This window comes from Lepidochelys kempii, chromosome 7, assembly GCF_965140265.1.
Source record: "Lepidochelys kempii isolate rLepKem1 chromosome 7, rLepKem1.hap2, whole genome shotgun sequence".
NCBI classification, from domain to species: Eukaryota; Metazoa; Chordata; order Testudines; family Cheloniidae; genus Lepidochelys; species Lepidochelys kempii.
This window is the reverse complement of record NC_133262.1, coordinates 48388419-48405620: the sequence shown is the minus strand read 5'-3', so window position 1 is coordinate 48405620 and position 17202 is coordinate 48388419. Positions and strand designations below refer to the sequence as shown.

Genomic DNA, 17202 nt, shown 5'->3' with positions numbered 1-17202 from the left:
GGGGGAAGCCTAGGGCTGGGATAGCAGGGGCTGCAGGGTGGGAGTGAGGGACACTGGCAGGGCTGGTGAAGAAGCTTTCCCAGCCCTAATCCTGTGGGCAGCCGTGCTCTGCTCATCCCCTTTGGCATTTCGCTGACCCACCCTCTGAATCTCACCATCTGTCATGCTGGGATAATGAACTCATAGTCCTGCAAGAGCTTCTGGCCTCATTCACCCTTGGGAGGCCTCATTCCCACCCCTCCCCAGGCCATGCCTGGCCCTGGGATTCTCTCTCAGCTCTTCCCCAGCATCCCCATCCCTGCAGACAGCGGCTGAGGGGACTGCCAGGCTGGGGCTGCCATGGGCCCTGCCCACGCCCTGCCCCAGCCCTGTTCTGCCGAGAAGGTGCCATCACCTGGAAATGGGCAGCACCAAGAATAGCAGAGCCCCTAGGAGTGGCTCGAGATCAACCTGAGACAGTGCAGTGACCTGGCACCCCCAGGCTCTGCCTCCCAGGGCACCAGAGCTGGGCTGGACTGGGTGCAGGAATTGCCAGGCAGAGCTGTGGCAGGGAGCCCAGGGCTGGGATAACAGGGGGCTGTGGGTTGGGACTGAGGGGCACCAGCAGAGTTGTGGGAAGAGCCCAGGGCTGGGCTAGCAGGGGGTAGAGCTGGGGGGTGGGGCTGGGCTAGCAGGAGGTTGGGGGACTGCGGGTCGGAACTGCGGAGCATGACCCGTCTGCCCCGTACCCACTCTTCCTTCTCTCTGGCCCTGGACCCGCTCTCATGGCTGGGCTGACTCTCCCTGTGGGAGCTGGTGGATCTAGGCTGCCACCTAGTGGTGTGTGACTGCAGGGCCCCCTTTGAGTAGGGGGCACTTGTGGGGTGATGGAGCTGGGGCAGGGGACGGTCTGGCTGCGTGGGCATGGGGAGCCCCCCAGCTGCGCATTCCAGGGGCAGGGGGCTGAGCACGGCCAGTTGTACCCAATCACAGGCTGGTCTGGCTGGCCGGGGTGGGTCCCCGATGTGGCACGGGCGAGGGCGGTACTGGGGGAGCCCTGAGCTGCCTGTGGCAGGGCAGCTACCGCGGGGGCAGCATGTGGGTGCCCTCCAGCCTCCCCCGAACCCTCCCAGACAGGCAGGGGACCTGGGCTGCATCTCCGACCCCAGGTGCCATTCCCTGCCGAGCCAGTTTCAGGCAGCAAAGACCCCACCCATGGCACTGGCCGTGGGTCCTCCCTGACGATCAGGGCAGGGCCTGGCTGATCCCCTGGCAGTGCAGAGCCCATGTGGCCCTGGCCTGGCTCAGGCTGTTAGCTTCACCTCTCGGGAAGGGAGAGCTGGGGGCTAGAGCAGTAGGGGTCAGGACTCCTGGGTCCCGTTCCCTGCTCTGAGAGGGCAGTGTGTGTAATGGTTAGAGCAGTGGAGACAGGGTGTCAGGACTTCTGGATCCTATTCTTTGCCGTGCCACAGATTCACTGGGTAACATCCCTTCTCTGTACCTCGGTTTCCCCCTGTGTCGGCCAGGGGTAGGGCACTGCGCCGCGTGGGTTGGCACGTAGGTTGGGTAGCAAAGCGCTGGCAGCCCCGACTGGGCCGAGTGCAGCCGTTACTCGCTCTACTTTCTGCCTGATCGCCTGTGCTGGATGGCATGGGTGCCTGGTGCTCGCCCTGCCTGACCCTCCCTCCCTCCCCCGGTTCTGCCATGCCCAGAGCCCAAGTTCGTGGACGTGTTCTGGATCCCGGAAAGCGAGAACCCGGACGACGACAAGATCTACTTCTTCTTCCGTGAGACTGCGGTGGAGGGGCAGCAGGGGCTGGGCAAGGCCAGCTTCGCCCGCATCGGGCAGATCTGCAGGGTGAGTGCTCCCATGCCCACCCAGCCCCGCTGGGACAATGGGGCTGGTCCCTTTCCCTGCACCCCTGGGGGGGCCGGGAGGGATGGGTGTCACCCCATCTGTGCTCTGCCTGCACAGCAGCGACACTGGGGTTGGAGCCGAGCCTGCCTGGCATTTGGGCAGCGGCTCTGCCAGCCAGGCCGGTGGGGTCGTTCCCCGGCTGTGCTGGCAGGAGCCCCACGCTGGGGACAGCTCAGTCGTGCTCTCCCATGCCACCGCGGCAGGTCCGGCCCGGAGATGGGGAGTCCACCGTCTGTCATGTCCCGGGACGTCCTGGTGGGTGGAGACGGGGACGTTGAGCCAGGAGCTCCCTGCATGCCCCCTGCCCGGCCCCCTCTCAGCCTGTCTGTCCGGCCCCACAGAACGACCTGGGCGGGCGGCGGAGCCTGGTGAACAAGTGGACGACGTTCCTGAAGGCCAGGCTGGTGTGTTCAGTGCCAGGCAGCGACGGGGGCGACACCTTCTTCGACGAGCTCCGTGAGCGGCGTGGGGCGGGCGCCAGCTGCAGGGCCACTGACTGGGGTGGGGGGCGCTCTGTGCCTGGACGGGGATGGGGTGTGTGGGGAAGCTACACGCTGGTGGTGGTGGCGGGGGGGCTGGTCACGTCAGGCGGGGGAGGTATTGCTGTGCACCCTGGCTGGGCAACAGGGGCCTGGGTTTGATCAGTGACCCGCACTCACAGGTGACGTCTTCCTGCTGCGGACGAGGGACACACGGAACCCCCTGCTCTACGCCGTCTTCTCCACCTCCAGGTACAGTGGGGCCCCCCCAATACCTGCCCCTGCCAATGCCCAGCCCCCCAGATCACCTGCCCCCCCCCAGCTCACCTGCCCCACTTCTCAGAGCCCCTGCCCCCCCACATGTCCGTCCCCCTACCTCGCTCTCCTGCCAGCCAGCTCCGAACTGACCCCTCTGCTCACCCAGGGCCCCCCTCAGCACACCCAGCCCCCTCAGCCAGTTCATCCAGCCCCACAGTGCATCTGTCCCCCCAGCTCGCCCATGCCCCAGCTTGCCTATCCCCCCAGCCAGCTCCACGCTACCCCTCCATGGACCCCTCACCAGAGCACCCACAGGTTCTGCAGCTGGGCCTGGTGTAGGGAGGCGCTCAGGGCCAGGGACCCCTCATCCTTCCCCTCCAGCCCCATGCCCACTCTGACCCTCTTCTCCCTGTGCCCCTTGCCCTTCCCCCACCTCAATGCCCTTTTGATTCCAGTGCCCCATGCCCCCCTCACGCCCTTGCCTGTTGCTTTCCCCACAGCTCAGTGTTTAGGGGCTCCGCCGTCTGCCTGTACAACATGCACGACATCCGCCGAGCCTTCCTGGGGCCCTTCGCTCACAAGGAGGGGCCCAACTACCAGTGGGTGTCGTACCAGGGCCGCGTGCCCTACCCTCGCCCGGGCATGGTATGTGCTGCGGGCCCCAGCTGGCTGGGAGGGACGTGAGGCACAGGGCTCCCCCTGCAGCCAGTGGGGATCAGGCCCCCCCACACGGCGTCATCCCTCAGCGGGGCTGTGTGGCTGCCCGGCCCCTTGATACCTGCCCCTCCAGCCCTGCATCCTGCCCCCATCCTAGACCCCTTGAGCCCCATGGCCCCTATACCTGAGCACGAGGCCTGGTGCCTCGGCGCTCACACACAGCTCTGCCAGCCTGACCTGGGGGGAAAGTCCGTCCTGCCCCCGCCCAGAGGCCTGTGGGGGCAAGGGGTGGCCAGCTGTGAGAGGGGCCTGGGCAGGGGGGAAGGCTCAGCGGCTGTCGGTGCCCTGCAGGAAGGGCTGTGCCAAGTCTCAGCACCAGTGGATCTGGGAGGGTAGGATGGGCGCTCGATGCCCAGCGCAGAGCTGGTTCATTGACCAAAACATCCCCCCACGCCTCCCAAAGGGAAATGACTGAGCTGGCTCTGACCAAGGGGCCCGGAAAGGATGAGCCACAGGGGCTGCGGGTCCGGAGTGAGGGGCACCAGCAGAGCTGTGGGGGAAACCCGGGGCTCAAAGAGCAGGGGGCTGTGGGTCGGGAGTGAGGGGCACCGGCAAAGCTGTGGGGGGAACCCGGGGATGAGAGGGCAGGGGGCTGCGGGTCGGGAGTGAGGGGCACCGGCACAGTTGTGGGGGAAACCCGGAGCTCGGAGGGCAGGGGGCTGTGGGTCGGGAGTGAGGGGTACCGGCAGAGCTGTGGGGGAAACCCGGAGCTCGGAGGGCAGGGGGCTGTGGGTCGGGAGTGAGGGGCACCGGCAGAGCTGTGGGGGAAACCCAGAGCTCGGAGGGCAGGGGGCTGTGGGTCGGGAGTGAGGGGCACCGGCAGAGCTGTGGGGGAAACCCGGAGCTCGGAGGGCAGGGGGCTGTGGGTCGGGAGTGAGGGGCACCGTCAGAGCTGTGGGGGAAACCCGGAGCTCGGAGGGCAGGGGGCTGTGGGTCGGGAGTGAGGGGCACCGGCAGAGCTGTGGGGGAAACCCGGGGCTCAGAGGGCAGGGGGCTGTGGGTCGGGAGTGACGGGCAGCAGCGTCTCATGTGCAGTGGCCAGTGCCCCGGGTCCCATTTTCCCCAGCTGACCTCGCCACTCTCTGCCCCCTCAGTGCCCCAGCAAAACCTTTGGCACCTTCAGCTCCACCAAGGATTTCCCCGACGATGTGATCCAGTTCGCCCGCAACCACCCGCTCATGGCCAACCCCGTGCTGCCACACAGCCAGCGGCCCGTCTTCCTGCAGACCAGCGGGGACTACACCTTCTCCCGCATCGCCGTGGACCGGGTGACGGCCGCCGACGGGCACTATGATGTCCTCTTCATTGGCACAGGTGCACCCACTGCCCCTCCCGGAGCCCGGTCGCTCCTGCCAGCCCCAGATTTCCCTGGAGCTGTCATGGGCGGAGCCCGGGACCTCTAATGTTCTGCCCGTGCCACACATGCCCAGTGAGCGCCAGGGCTGCCCTCCGCTGCCCTCCTGCAGCGCAGGGAGCTGGGCATGTGGCGAAGTGCAGGGACAAATAGGGGAGCGACAGTGGCTCAGTGACTGGGATTCTGTTCCCTGCCCTCGCACTGGCCTGCTGGATGAGTCCCTCTCCCGCTCTGTGCCTCAGTTTCCCCTCGGTAAAATGGGGATAATAATACTGCCCCGGCCTGAGAGCTGTGGGGGCTGAGAAGAAGGGGATTCTGCCGTCCTTGCTCATGCTAAGCCATGACTGTGACCCCTTCGCTTCCCTGGGACTGCCTTTGCCAGTCAGGGCCCCCTTCTCTCGGTGCCCACGTACAGATCTGGGAGGCTAACCCTGAGCAGTGGGGTCCTGGGCCTGCGTCTCTTTCCAGTCGGGTGTGAGTGTGTGGGAGCTGCCCAGGGATGGGACATCTCAGCTGTGGATGTTACCATGCCCTGTCACCCCTTTCCCCCTCCCTCCCCCCCCGGCAGATATTGGCACGGTGCTGAAGGTGGTCTCGGTGCCCAAGGAGAGCTGGCAGAACATGGAGGAGCTGCTGCTGGAGGAGCTGCAGGTGTTTAAGGTAGGACAGTGGGCAGGGGAGGGAGGTGCCGGGGGCCTGATTTCCCCCCTCCCCTCCCCCCACACACCTGTCTTGTTGCAGGCTGGCACAGTCGTGCCCCCTCACCCCTCTTTCTACCCCTCTTCCGTGCTTGAGAGCTGGCGAAGAGCAACCTGAGCCATGGGCTGGAACTACTTTGCCTCCATGTATCCCTTCCCTCTTCCGGGCGCTAAAGGCGGGTGCCACATACTAATGAGCTGGGGGCCTCAGCCCCAGGGGAGCAGTGGCCATGTGGCAACCAGCCCCTCCCCCCAGCAAGGTGTGTGACTGGGTGCCTGCCACATGGGCCCGTCCCCCTCTGCCCACGTGGGGTGGGGCCGGCGGTGCCATGGGCAGGCAGCCCTGCCCGTGCCCCTGCCACCCACGTTAACCCAGCATCGCCAGCCTGACCCGACAGCTGGAGCCAGGATTCCTGAGTTCTATCCACGGTCCCACCATTCTGTGCTCTCCGGTGCATCATGTGGCCTCTTGGCGCCTCGTCCGTGGAGCGGGTCAATGGAGCTGACACCTGCCCCCAGAGAAGTACAGTGAGACCTCCCCCCGGGCATGGTCTGGACAGACAGGCAAAGTACCAAGCACCAGGCTATGCCAATCTGCCTGGGCTCCCCCTTAATGAGCTTTGTGCTCTGTTTGTCTCGGCAGGATTCATCCCCCATCACCAGCATGCAGATCTCGTCCAAGCGGGTGAGGAGCCCAGTGGGCACGGGCAGCATCTGAGAGGGTTGGATGGGAAGAGATGTGGGGCGGGGGGGGAGAAACAGCTGTGGGATGTGCTGGCTGTGACACTGTGCCAGGGTGCTGGCTGTGGTGCTGTGCCAGCCGAGCTAGGGTGCCAGCCGTGGCTGGATCCAGGGCAGACACTGTACCCATCTGTGTCTGTACAGTCCCTCGCACCCAGTGCCCCAGAGCCAGCCATTGTAATAACAAGGGTAGGGCCTGCTGGGGATTAGCGCCGTATTCTGGCACAGCGTTGTCCTTGCACCACTGGAGACCGAGGAAAAGTAGTTCCGAGTATAGGGGCTGGAGGAGGTGTAGGGAGACCGACCCACGTGTCGGCCCATTACTTGGAGAGCTTGGGGTTGCCCTGGTGACACGTCCAGGACAACCAGTGCGGGTGGGTGCTGGGCTGGGCAGCCGTCTGCCCCTCCCCCAGCTGGTGCACTGTGCCGGGGTCCTTGCTGCAGTCTCGACGGCTGTCCCTCGGCCTCATCCCCTGCAGGAAAGCTGGGCTGGCCCTGACCCGCCTTGACCCGAATGCCCCCCAGATGCCCTGGCGTGGGCATCCAGTGAGTGAGGCTGGGCACTGTGGCCGCCCCATCCCAGGGGAAGATTCTCCCCTCCTTTCCCCAGGCTGGCACCTCCTTAGACGTAGGCCCCATGGTGGCAGTGACATCCTGACCACGTGCTGTGTGGGCACTTTCCCGGGGATGCAGGGCCTTGGCATGCGCCCAGGTGCTGGATCCGCCCCCAACTGTCTGGCCTTGCCTCTCCAACAGCAACAACTCTACGTGGGCTCCCCGACGTCCCTCTCCCAGCTGCCCCTGCACCGCTGCGGGATCTATGGCAAGGGCTGTGCCGAGTGCTGCCTGGCCAGAGACCCCTACTGCGCCTGGAACGGCACCAGCTGCACCCGCTACATGCCCAACACCAAGAGGTACGGCCCCTTCTACTCCAGCCACATGGGGCCCAGGGGCACCTCGCTCAGATCACTTCCTAGCTGCTCCTGTAAGCACTGAGCCATGGGGAGGATGTCATGGGACCGGAGAGGATGTCGGGGGACTGGGGAGAGGCATGCAGGGGGTACCGGCTGCATCAGAGCCCCCCCCCCCCCCCACGCTGCAGGGCTTGGGGTAACATCTGGGGTAGGGTTGGCGCTGAGATGATCTTGTGCCAGCCTTATCCTGGGGCTAGGTGAAGCGGTAAGATCCAGCCCGGGGCAGGAGACCTCTGTTCAGTGCCACAGGCTCCCAGGGTGACTTTGGCCTCAGTTTCCCCATCTGTACAATGGGGAGAAGAGCCTTGCCCTGCTGCCCAGGGGTGTGTGAGGGGAGCGACATTAAACAGCGTGAGGCACCCAGATGCTAGGGTGATGGGGGGCCTGGTAGGGACCTTGGCGCTGCCAGCAGTCAGCATGCCAACAGACTGTTCAGGACAGCGACAGCCCCTCGTTAGGGACTGACAGGAGCGACGCCCTGGTCCCGTGTCGCAGAGCTGTGGGGCTCTGCACCCAGGGTCCAGCAGGGCGCCCGGTGTAGGGTGCTCCTGGCGGGTGCTGGGGGAAGGGGGCTTGCTCCCCAGGCACTAGGAGAGGCTGCCAGAGCCCTTGTGCTCCTCAGAAAATGTACGTCCGTCTCTCCGTCCCCTGCTGTGCCCCACCCTGACCTCTCTCCCCGCTCCCCCCTACAGGCGTTTTCGACGACAGGACGTCCGGAACGGGGACCCCAACACGCTGTGCTCTGGAGGTCAGTGTGCCCACTCTCTGCCCCCAGGGTACCAACTCAGCCCTTAGCCCCCGTCTGCGTGCCCATCCTCCCAGAGAGAGAAGTGCCCAGGCAGGACCACTGCCACTCGCTCATGTGCCGCAGGATGTGGGGCGGGGCGCTTCCCCTGCTCACATGCCTGACATGAAGAGAAATGGGCACCGGTCATGAAGAGAAATGGGCACATGCCTGACATGAAGAGACAGGACCTCAGCACAGACGCCTGGGGGGTGCTAGTTTATGCCCACTGCGTGGCCCATGGCTCTGGTGTATGCCAGCCCCACTCTTCCTGTCCCATCCACCCTGGTGCATTCGCTTGTGCCTGCTCCATGCCACGTGGCCCAAAGGCTCGGGCACGTTTGTTTGTGCCAGCCCCATGGCCTGGCTGCCCCCGTGTTTTTCCCGTGCTCACGCTCTCGGTGGCCTGTGCCCGGCAGATCCACACCGGAGCAGCGTGCCGGAGAAGAAGCTGTATGGGGTGGAGGGCAGCAGTGCCTTCCTGGAGTGCGTGCCCAAGTCCCTGCAGGCCCGGGTGCTGTGGACCTACCAGAAAGCCAGCAACACCCCGAGGAAGGAGGTACAGGGCCCCTCACCCCCAGGAGACAGGCTGCTCGGCCTGACCCACATGCTGCATTGATATGGGGGCATCAGGCTGGCTGTGCCCAGGCTGGTCAGAGCCAAGAGAGACAGGCTGGCACCTATCATACCCCAGGATCCTGGATCCCTGTGCCCTCCTGGCTGGGCTCCAGCTCCCCACTCCCATCCTCTGCCCCTTCCCACCCCACTCACTGCTGCATATGCATGATGCATGGCCACCCCCAGCCAGACCCCTCCCGGCTGCATAGACTCTCCGGCCCCACCACCTCACTCTTCCCTCCTGATCCCTCCCTGGCGTGAGGACACCCAGTCCAGCCTGGCCCTGCCCTGAGCAGGGGGGACCGGGAATAACTGCCCGGACCCATCCTTCCCCTGTGCCATCTCAGAGTCAGCTCCAGCTCTGAACCACGCTCTCGGCACATGTCAGGCATCTCTTTGCCCTGATGCCCCCTCGGCCCATCCCTGCACAGCAGCACTGGCGCAGCCCATGGCCCGCTAGCAGCGAGCCCTGCCCCCAAGCTACCCAGACCCTCCTGGGAGGCCAGGGTGGTGCGCTGAGGCACTGCACTTTGGCCCTGGCGCCGGCCCTGCTCCCCCGGCTCCAGCTCTGCCTTGTCTCCCCGGGCCCACAGGTGCAGCTGGATGAGCGGGTGCTGCAGACGGAGCGGGGCATTCTCCTCCGCAGTGTGGCACGCAAGGACACCGGGCTTTACCACTGCCAGGCCACGGAGCACGGCTTCACCCAGACCCTCCTGCGCCTCTCGCTGGAGGTGATTGGCGCCCGGGAGGAGGCACCTGCCGAGCCAGCCAGCAGCAAGCTGTGGTACCAGGATTTCCTGCAGCTGGTGGACCACCCCAACCTCAGCACCATGGACCAGGTCTGCCAGCAGCTGTGGGGCCGCATGAGCCACCAGCCCAAGAAGAAGCTGCCCCTGCCTTCCCCGCTGAGCATCCAGGCCAAGCCCCACAAGTGGAAGCATGTGGAGGAGACGCGAAAAGCCCGCAAGCGGCGCACACACGAGCTGCCCCGCGCCGAGAGGGGACCCCGCAGTGCTGCCGCCTGGTGACCTGCCGGACTCCTGCTAGGAGGCAGGGGAGGGTGGGGTGGGGAGGGGGGAGACCGGCGAGCCGAGCTGGCCATGGGTCCCCTCCATGTGTAGCTAGGTGGGGGCGGCCGCGCCCTTGAGACAACCTTCTCCCCTCTAGGCGTGGGGGAGCCCCCGGGGCCTGCCCCACAACCAGAGAGGGGGGCCCAGGCCTCAGACCATAGGCTTTGGGAGGCCAGTGCGACAGGAGCAGGGGCCATGCACCATCCAGACACTGAAGAGGCCTCCTGGATCCAGCCGTGCCTCAGCCTGGATTGTCCCCTGTGAGGCAGATCAATCCGCATGGGACTGTTTTTGTTCGATTGGCCCTCGGCCCCTGCCCAACGTCCTTTAACCCAGCCCCCTCCGGAGTCGGGAACCTCCCAGAGACAGCTCCCCACACACCCCTGTTTGGCGTGCGTTGGGGGGCAGGGAGGCCGGTACCTGGGTTCCCCCGGCTCCCCTGGGGACATGACCACTGTTGTATTTATTAACAGACTGTTACTGATGAATGTAAACCCGCCTCGGGCTACACCCCAGCCCCCAGTGGATGGAGGGGCACTGTTCTGGTCTTAGATACATGGACACGTGCCTGGCTGGTGGCTTTTGGGACGGGCGCATGTGGTCCCATGGTGCAGTGGGGGCGGGGGGGAGTGCAGCAGGCAGGAGATCAGAGCCCAAGCCTCTCCCCTCACTTGGGACACTCCCTGATTAGAAATAGGGGCAGGGTGCCCACCCAATGAGGCAGCATAGGAGAGATAACCATGTGGCCGGGAAGGCTCCAGCTTCCTGCAGGGTTGGGGGAAGTAGGGGAGAGTGGTGCGGAATGGGAGAGTCGCTGTGTGGCCAATGCCCCAAGTCTTTGGCCCGATCCCAAACCCAGGGAGAACTGATCCATGGCCCCTGGGGAAGCATGGGGCATGCTGGGCAGCCAGCTGGCCCTGAGGCCTGAACCACAGAGTGCTTCCCCATGGCCGCCATCCCAAAGCTGGCTCTGTGAGATGGGAATAACCGCAGGCCTTGTGGAAGTGGGATGTGGGTCCAGACCAGGCACTTTCAGCCCGGCTCTGGCAGTGTCCAGCGGCCATTTCTGGCTGCTGGCTGTTTGTGTGGCTGCGCTGAACGGGTGAGCCCATCGCAACTGGCCTCCCTTGTTGGGTGTCCCCACCGGAAGCCTGAGGCCTGTCTGGGGATGGAGAGCAGCTTTTGCCCAAGAGGGGGGTGGGTGAGGGAGCTGCCCTGGGTGGGTGGAGGCGGCTTTCCCAGCTGCTCCTGGCTAGGGACAAAGCATTTCAGCTCCAGGCTGCGTCCATGCAGCGCCTTTCGCCAGCTGGGTAGCGCAGCGGGCTTCAGGTGACCGGGGCTCCACCACTGCCCTGCCGGGGGACCTTGGGCAAGTCCCTTCACCTCTGTACCCACTCCTCCCCCCAGCCATGAGGCCAGGGGAACAGCCAGCGCATGGAGAGCAGTCACCGAAATGCTCCAGGTACAAGCTGCATGTTATGACATGAAGCCTGAGCCCTGGCTGACCATGCCCACACAGGATGGAGTGCATGGCTCAGTGGCCACAGCTGAAGGTCATCAAAACAGGGCTTCTCCCCCAAGGACCAAATTTCAGCCCAGATCTACAGAGGTATTTAGGCTCCTAACTCCTGTTGTAGTCAATGGAAGTTAGGCTCCTAAAGACCTTGAAGGACCTGGCCCTTGGGTGGGTATGTCAGTCGCGTAGCAGCTTCAAAACCTACCAGCCTGAGTCTCCTGCTTTTCCTCTCCCCTTTGGGGGTGACGGACTGACCCCTCTGTGGAGACGCAGGTAAGCGAAGAGAAAAGCGCTGCTTACGCCTTCAGGAGCCGGCTTGTGTGGATGCGATCTCCACTGCGCCGATGGGAGAAAGGCGAGGCAGGAAAATAGGAGGTGGAAAGAGAAGGAAGGAGGTGGTCGCAGACCGGGCGGGCCAGTGCAGCCCTGGTGCTCTGAGCTCGGCTTGGGTGCAGGAGAAAAGGGGAGCATGGCACGGAACTGGACCCAGCCCAGCGGGACTGTATTATATTAACACAATAAAAGCAATTGATGAACGCTTGTGCTCCTGGTTTTCTGAAATGGGCTGAACCTGCCCTGGACAGCGCTTTGCCCCTGCTACAGGTGCCTGAGCCACAGAGCCAGGCTGAGGAGCCTTGGCTACCAGAGCTGTAGTTGGCCAGGATCGAAACTGGGGTCTCGAGAGTTAGGAAGCAGGTACCTTTGGTGGAAGCTCCTGGGCTCTAGCCTGCTCAGCTGCTCTCTGGGGGCTGGACCAGCAGGCAGGTGTGTAGTAGTGTATGTGCAGCAGGGGGTGCTATTGTAGTGTGCAGATTTGGCCCGAATGGCATCCCTGGCCCCGGGAGGCGTGGGGAAGCAGGGCAGGGGGCAGGAAGCGAAGGGACACCCCAGGAGCGATGGCTGGCTGGATCCTGAAGCCTGCTCGCTGCCCAGGCTCAGTGGATGTGGTACCCATGCATGGTTGGTCCCAGTGGCTCTAGCAGGCCCCGCTTCGGCTGGCAATCCTCTCTAGATGTCTCCTCACAGGATAGGGTCATTGGAGTATGCGGTGTGACGGGTGCCTCTCCAGGGCTGGGATCGCACCAGGGGAAAGGAGGGGGTCACCAGCTCCTCTGCCCATCAGCCTGGAGGGCTTTGGGGAGGCTGGAGGCACCCCTCATAGCTGCCCCATCTCACCCATCACATCCCTGTGGGACTTCACACAGTACCCCTCACAGCTGCCCTGTCTCCCTCCAATGCCCCTCAGAGCCACCCCATCTCCCCCCAATACACTTCATAGCTGCCCCGTCTCCCTCCCACATCCCTGTGGGGCTCCCACAGTACCCCTCACAGCTGCCCCATCTCTGGCCATTCCCCTCACAGCTGCTCTCTCTTGCTGTACCCCCACCTTCCCCCTACAGCCCCATCTCCTCCCCTTGCCCTAGTCCAGTGCAGGTCCCCTAGCAGCACCCTGTCCATTTAGCCCCTCACCCCGGCCTTTGCTGCCTGGCCCTACTCTGGCCTGGGCTATTACCCGCACAAAATTCTGTTACTTACACACTCAAGGGCACCCACCTTTACCCAGTTCCTAGGGCTCAAGGCATAACCCTTTTAATTTAGGCACCCCCACCCTTTCCCAGTTCATAGGGCTCCAGGTGAAAATCACCTAACTTTACCCCTCTGTGGGCTCTGGGCTCTACTCCTCCATGGGCTCTGGGCAAATAACCTTTCCCTGTGGAGTCAGGGCTTAATCTTTTGAGGGTTTACAGGGTCTTTTACCAGTGAAAGTGCCTTACGCAGTAATATACCACTTAACCTCTGTTTATTAACAATCACCAAAACCAGACTGCACACGCTACACATAAAGTGCTCACCACTCCCAATAAGACAGATGAACTTTTCTTGATGGCCAGTCAGGATCAGGTCCATCTGGGGAACTCCAGTTTCTGCACAGTGTCATTGGTAGAGTATTCAGAGTAACAGCCGTGTTAGTCTGTATTCGCAAAAAGAAAAGGAGTACTTGTGGCACCTTAGAGACTAACCAATTTATTTGAGCATAAGGTTTCGTGAGCTACAGCTCACTTCATCGGATGCATACCGTGGAAACAGCAGCAGACTTTATATACACACAGAGAATATGAAACAATACCTCCTCCCACCCCACTGTCCTGCTGGTAATAGCTGATCTAAAGTGATCACTTTAGATCAGTTTGTGTGTGTGGGTGGGGGTGAGAAAACCTGGATTTGTGCTGGAAATGGCCCAACTTGATTATCATACACATTGTAAGGAGAGTGATCACTTTAGATAAGCTATTACCAGCAGGAGAGTGGGGTGGGAGGAGGTATTTTTTCATGCTTTGTGTGTATATAATAAGATCTTCTACACTTTCCACAGTATGCATCCGATGAAGTGAGCTGTAGCTCACGAAAGCTTATACTCAAATAAATTGGTAGAGTATTGAGGTCTGGCAGCTCTGATCTTTGGGGCTGCGTCCTGGAGTTGGTTCCCAAAGAACTTCCTTTTGGACCCGTTTGTATCGTGAAATTTGAGTCCTGTTTAGCTGTACCTTAACCAATCATTTTACTGAAATCTATCTAACCAATCCTAACATATTGTAACAAAATTCTCTCGACAATTATATCCCACCACCTTAATTAATTTACACCTAGCAAAAATTAATTATGTCACAGACAGAAACAATTAAAGAACCAGACAGAGACCAGACAGGTTAACAATAGGGAAGTGGGGACCATAATGACAAAACAATAAAGAAATGAGGCTTTCACAAACACAACTATTGAGAAGTGATTTCTTGACAGACAGAATGCTATTAAAGTAAGTTTTCTTTAGCCATCTTAAGATCTGTTTCTTTATCTGGTGACAGTGGGTACCATTAGGATGGGGGTCTCCTCCTTAACAGCTCGATATCACATTGTTTTAATGTAGTTTAGCTGGAATGTGAGGATGTGATTTTCTGCTTCTCAGCTAATGGCTGCTGTTGGGCTGCTCTTTTAATCTGGCTGCAGATGAAGGCCTTGTCCTTACAGGGCGGGGTGCCTGCGTGGTGACCTCTGGGTGGAGGGCGGGGTGGTGACTCACAGGGCAGGGCACAGCCCCGGCACAGCCCAGCCCAGGGCTGCACCTTGGGCTCTGTTCAGTTCCCCGTTTGCCCAGGCAGGGCTGTGCGGCCTCAGCTCCCTCCCAGCAGGACCTGGGCAGGATTTGGTTGCCCGCCCCCAGCTCACCTGGGGCATTGAGCGCTCTCCCCCTCCCCCACCCACCCCACCACTATCTGAGCCCTAGGATGCTCCCCGGCTACCTGGCTGTGAGACCTGGCAGCACCAAGGTCACCAGCTCCCAGGGACTAGAAGAGGGAGGAGCTGCCTGTGGCACTCACTGGCCAGTGCTGAGCTCTGTGGCTGGGAGGCAGCCCAGGCCCCCTGCCCTTCATAGAATATCAGGGTTGGAAGGGACCTCAGGAGGTCATCTAGTCCAACCCCCTGCTCAAAGCAGGACCAATCCCCAACTAAATCATCCCAGCCAGAGCTTTGTCAAGCCTGACCTTAAAAACCTCTAAGGAAGGAGATTCCACCACCTCCCTAGGTAACGCATTCCAGTGCTTCACCACCCTCCTAGTGAAATAGTGTTTCCTGATATCCAACCTAAACCTCCCACACTGCAACTTGAGACCATTACTCCTTGTCCTGTCATCAACCACCACTGAAAACAGTCTAGAGCCATCCTCTTTGGAACCCCCTTTCAGGTAGTTGAAAGCAGCTATCAAATCCCGCCTCATTCTTCTCTTCTACAGACTAAATAATCCCAGTTCCCTCAGCCTCTCCTCATAAGTCATGTGTTCCAGTCCCCTAATCATTTGTGTTGCCCTCCGCTGGACTCTTCCCAATTTTTTCACATCCTTCTTGTAGTGTGGGGCCCAAAACTGGACACAGTACTCCAGATGAGGCCTCACTAATGCCGAATAGAGGGGAATGATCACATCCCTCGATCTGCTGGCAAAGCTCCTACTTATACAGCCCAAAATGCTGTTAGTCTTCTTGGCAACAAGGGCACACTGCTGACTCATATCCAGCTTCTCATCCACTGTAACTCTTAGATCCTTTTCTGGAGCAGCCAGAGCTGTTGCATGCATGGGAGGGAACTGGGGGCAGGAGACACAAGGGTTGCGTCTCCTTTGCACTGTGGCCCTTTTCGGCCCCTCTGGCAGGACCAGGGGCTGTTATTGCTCACCCCCCACCAGGGCTCCCTGAGCTACCGGCACCTCCTAGCCCTGGGGCAAGCAGCTCGAACTGGCAGGGGGACAGGTCCCCATATGGCCCCAGAATGGAGGACAGTGCAATGGTGCTGTGAAGCCACCTCCCCTCAGTCCTGCGTGCAGGGACTCAGAAGATGGGCCTGGGGGACTGGGGCTGGAGCAGGAGTCTGAGCACGGGGTAGGAACCCAAGGGGCAAAGGGATGCCCAAGGGCCCGTTGCAGGGGCACCACCTGGGAGCAGCAACCAGCCTGGGCTCGTGCTGCCTGGCACCACCCAAGGCCTTACCATCCGTGATGGCTTCCCATGCACTGATCTCCACGTGTCTCCGTGCCAGGCCAGGGGCGATGCCAGTGCAGGTACGTCAGCCCTGAGCAGCACCCTGCACTGTGTGGGGGGATTGTGGGAGCTCCATCACTGGCCAGTCTTACACTCAGATCAGCTGGTTTTCCACAAGCTCTGCCCTGGACATCAGAGTGGGGCAGGACTCTGGCCTGTGACAGGGGCTGGGGGTCAGACTAGCTGATAGCAATGGCTCCTTCTGGCCTTGCAGTCTTTGACTTGCCCCTCTAGGGCCCCCCAGGACATTGCGGGGGCGGGGAATCACCGAGGGGCAGGTGTGCCCCAATCTTCCCCTTCCCAACTCTTTGGCCCTTCACGCCCAATCAGCATCAGGCTTGTAAGGCAGCCCCCTCCCCCCTCACGCGCTGGGGAGCTGAAAAGGGCCTCGGGCAGTGATGGCTGAGGCCTGGCTATTTCTGACCCACTCTGCATGCACATGAAATCCCCCCGGTTTGGCTCGAGCTCCGTGTCGCCCGCTCTCCATTGGGCAGCACTGCTGGGAGCTTTGTGCTGCTCCTTGCAGCTGGTGACATAATCTGCACTGCTCAGTGTCCACTTCCAGCCAAAGCAGGCCAGGCTGCTTCCTTGTCGCCTTGTCACTCCCCCGCACCGCCCCAGGCCAGGCAGGCATGGGAACTTCCCATGCAGGGAAGAGATGGAAACCGAATCTGATGCCCCTGCCCGACTGCAAAGGAGTGATCCCTGGCTTCCAGCAGCAGCCCACATGGCCCCTCCCTTGTCACCCAGCTGGGCCTTTGCAGTTTCGTTTCTCTAGCAAATGGAAAATGAAACTTAGCAGATCATAACCGGGGAAATCCCTAGCTCCGCTGCTGCTAGTTAAGGTGGACTTAGGGAGCAGCTCGAAAGTGCTCGCCCGGGTGCTCCTCTGCCCTGGATCCCACACTGGGGTGCCGCTACAGGTGCCCCCCCTCCCCCAAATCCCGCAGTTCTTCCTTCAGCCAGGCTTGAAAATGCCCCTCAGCCAGGGGGCGGGTAGTCGCTGTCCAGGGCAAGGAGGAACCTCACCACCACTTAACCAGCCCTTTCATAAAGGAAGGGGCCGGCCTGGCAGGCTTGCTGCTGGAGACGAAGCGCAGCGATGGGGAGGCTGCCGTGAGGTTGCAGGCAGCCAGCTCCAGGACCCCCGCTGCTGCTCTGGGGTGTCCAGACAGCAGGTGGCAGAGTGACATTAATAAGACTCTGGGCTGGGGGTTCACGTCCCCCCCACCGCCCTTCATTTGGATCTCATTGATTCCTAGATTCCAGGGCCAGAATGGACTCTGCCCTCCTGTCCAGCACAGGTCAGCAACCCTGCCCTAAACTAACCCTGAGTGCAGCTCTGCCAGCAAAGCATCAGGTCTTGCTCTAAAAATGGCCAGGGATGGAGGAGCCACCAGCCCCCTTGGTACAGTGTTCCAATGGTTAATTACACTCTCACTCTCCCAGTTTACAGAGAGTCCCTGTGTCCCAGCCTGGGAGCATGAAACTGACACTGATGAGATC

General features: G+C 61.7%; 1 protein-coding gene across 3 annotated transcripts in view; it reads left to right on the top strand.

Annotated features, from left to right (window-relative positions):
* LOC140914551 (semaphorin-3B-like) overlaps positions 1–11642 on the top strand; it is a 31845-nt gene extending 20203 nt beyond the window's left edge. For all 3 annotated transcript variants that reach the window (XM_073352595.1, XM_073352597.1, XM_073352596.1), the window contains 11 exons: positions 1692–1837; positions 2239–2353; positions 2559–2628; positions 3135–3279; positions 4446–4665; positions 5274–5365; positions 6047–6088; positions 6901–7058; positions 7811–7866; positions 8322–8461; positions 9114–11642. In XM_073352595.1, the coding sequence (XP_073208696.1) occupies positions 1692–1837; positions 2239–2353; positions 2559–2628; positions 3135–3279; positions 4446–4665; positions 5274–5365; positions 6047–6088; positions 6901–7058; positions 7811–7866; positions 8322–8461; positions 9114–9548 (1619 nt within the window). In that variant the 3' untranslated portion in view covers positions 9549–11642. The remainder of the gene's footprint in view (positions 1–1691; positions 1838–2238; positions 2354–2558; positions 2629–3134; positions 3280–4445; positions 4666–5273; positions 5366–6046; positions 6089–6900; positions 7059–7810; positions 7867–8321; positions 8462–9113) is intronic.
* Positions 11643–17202: the final 5560 nt, after the last annotated feature.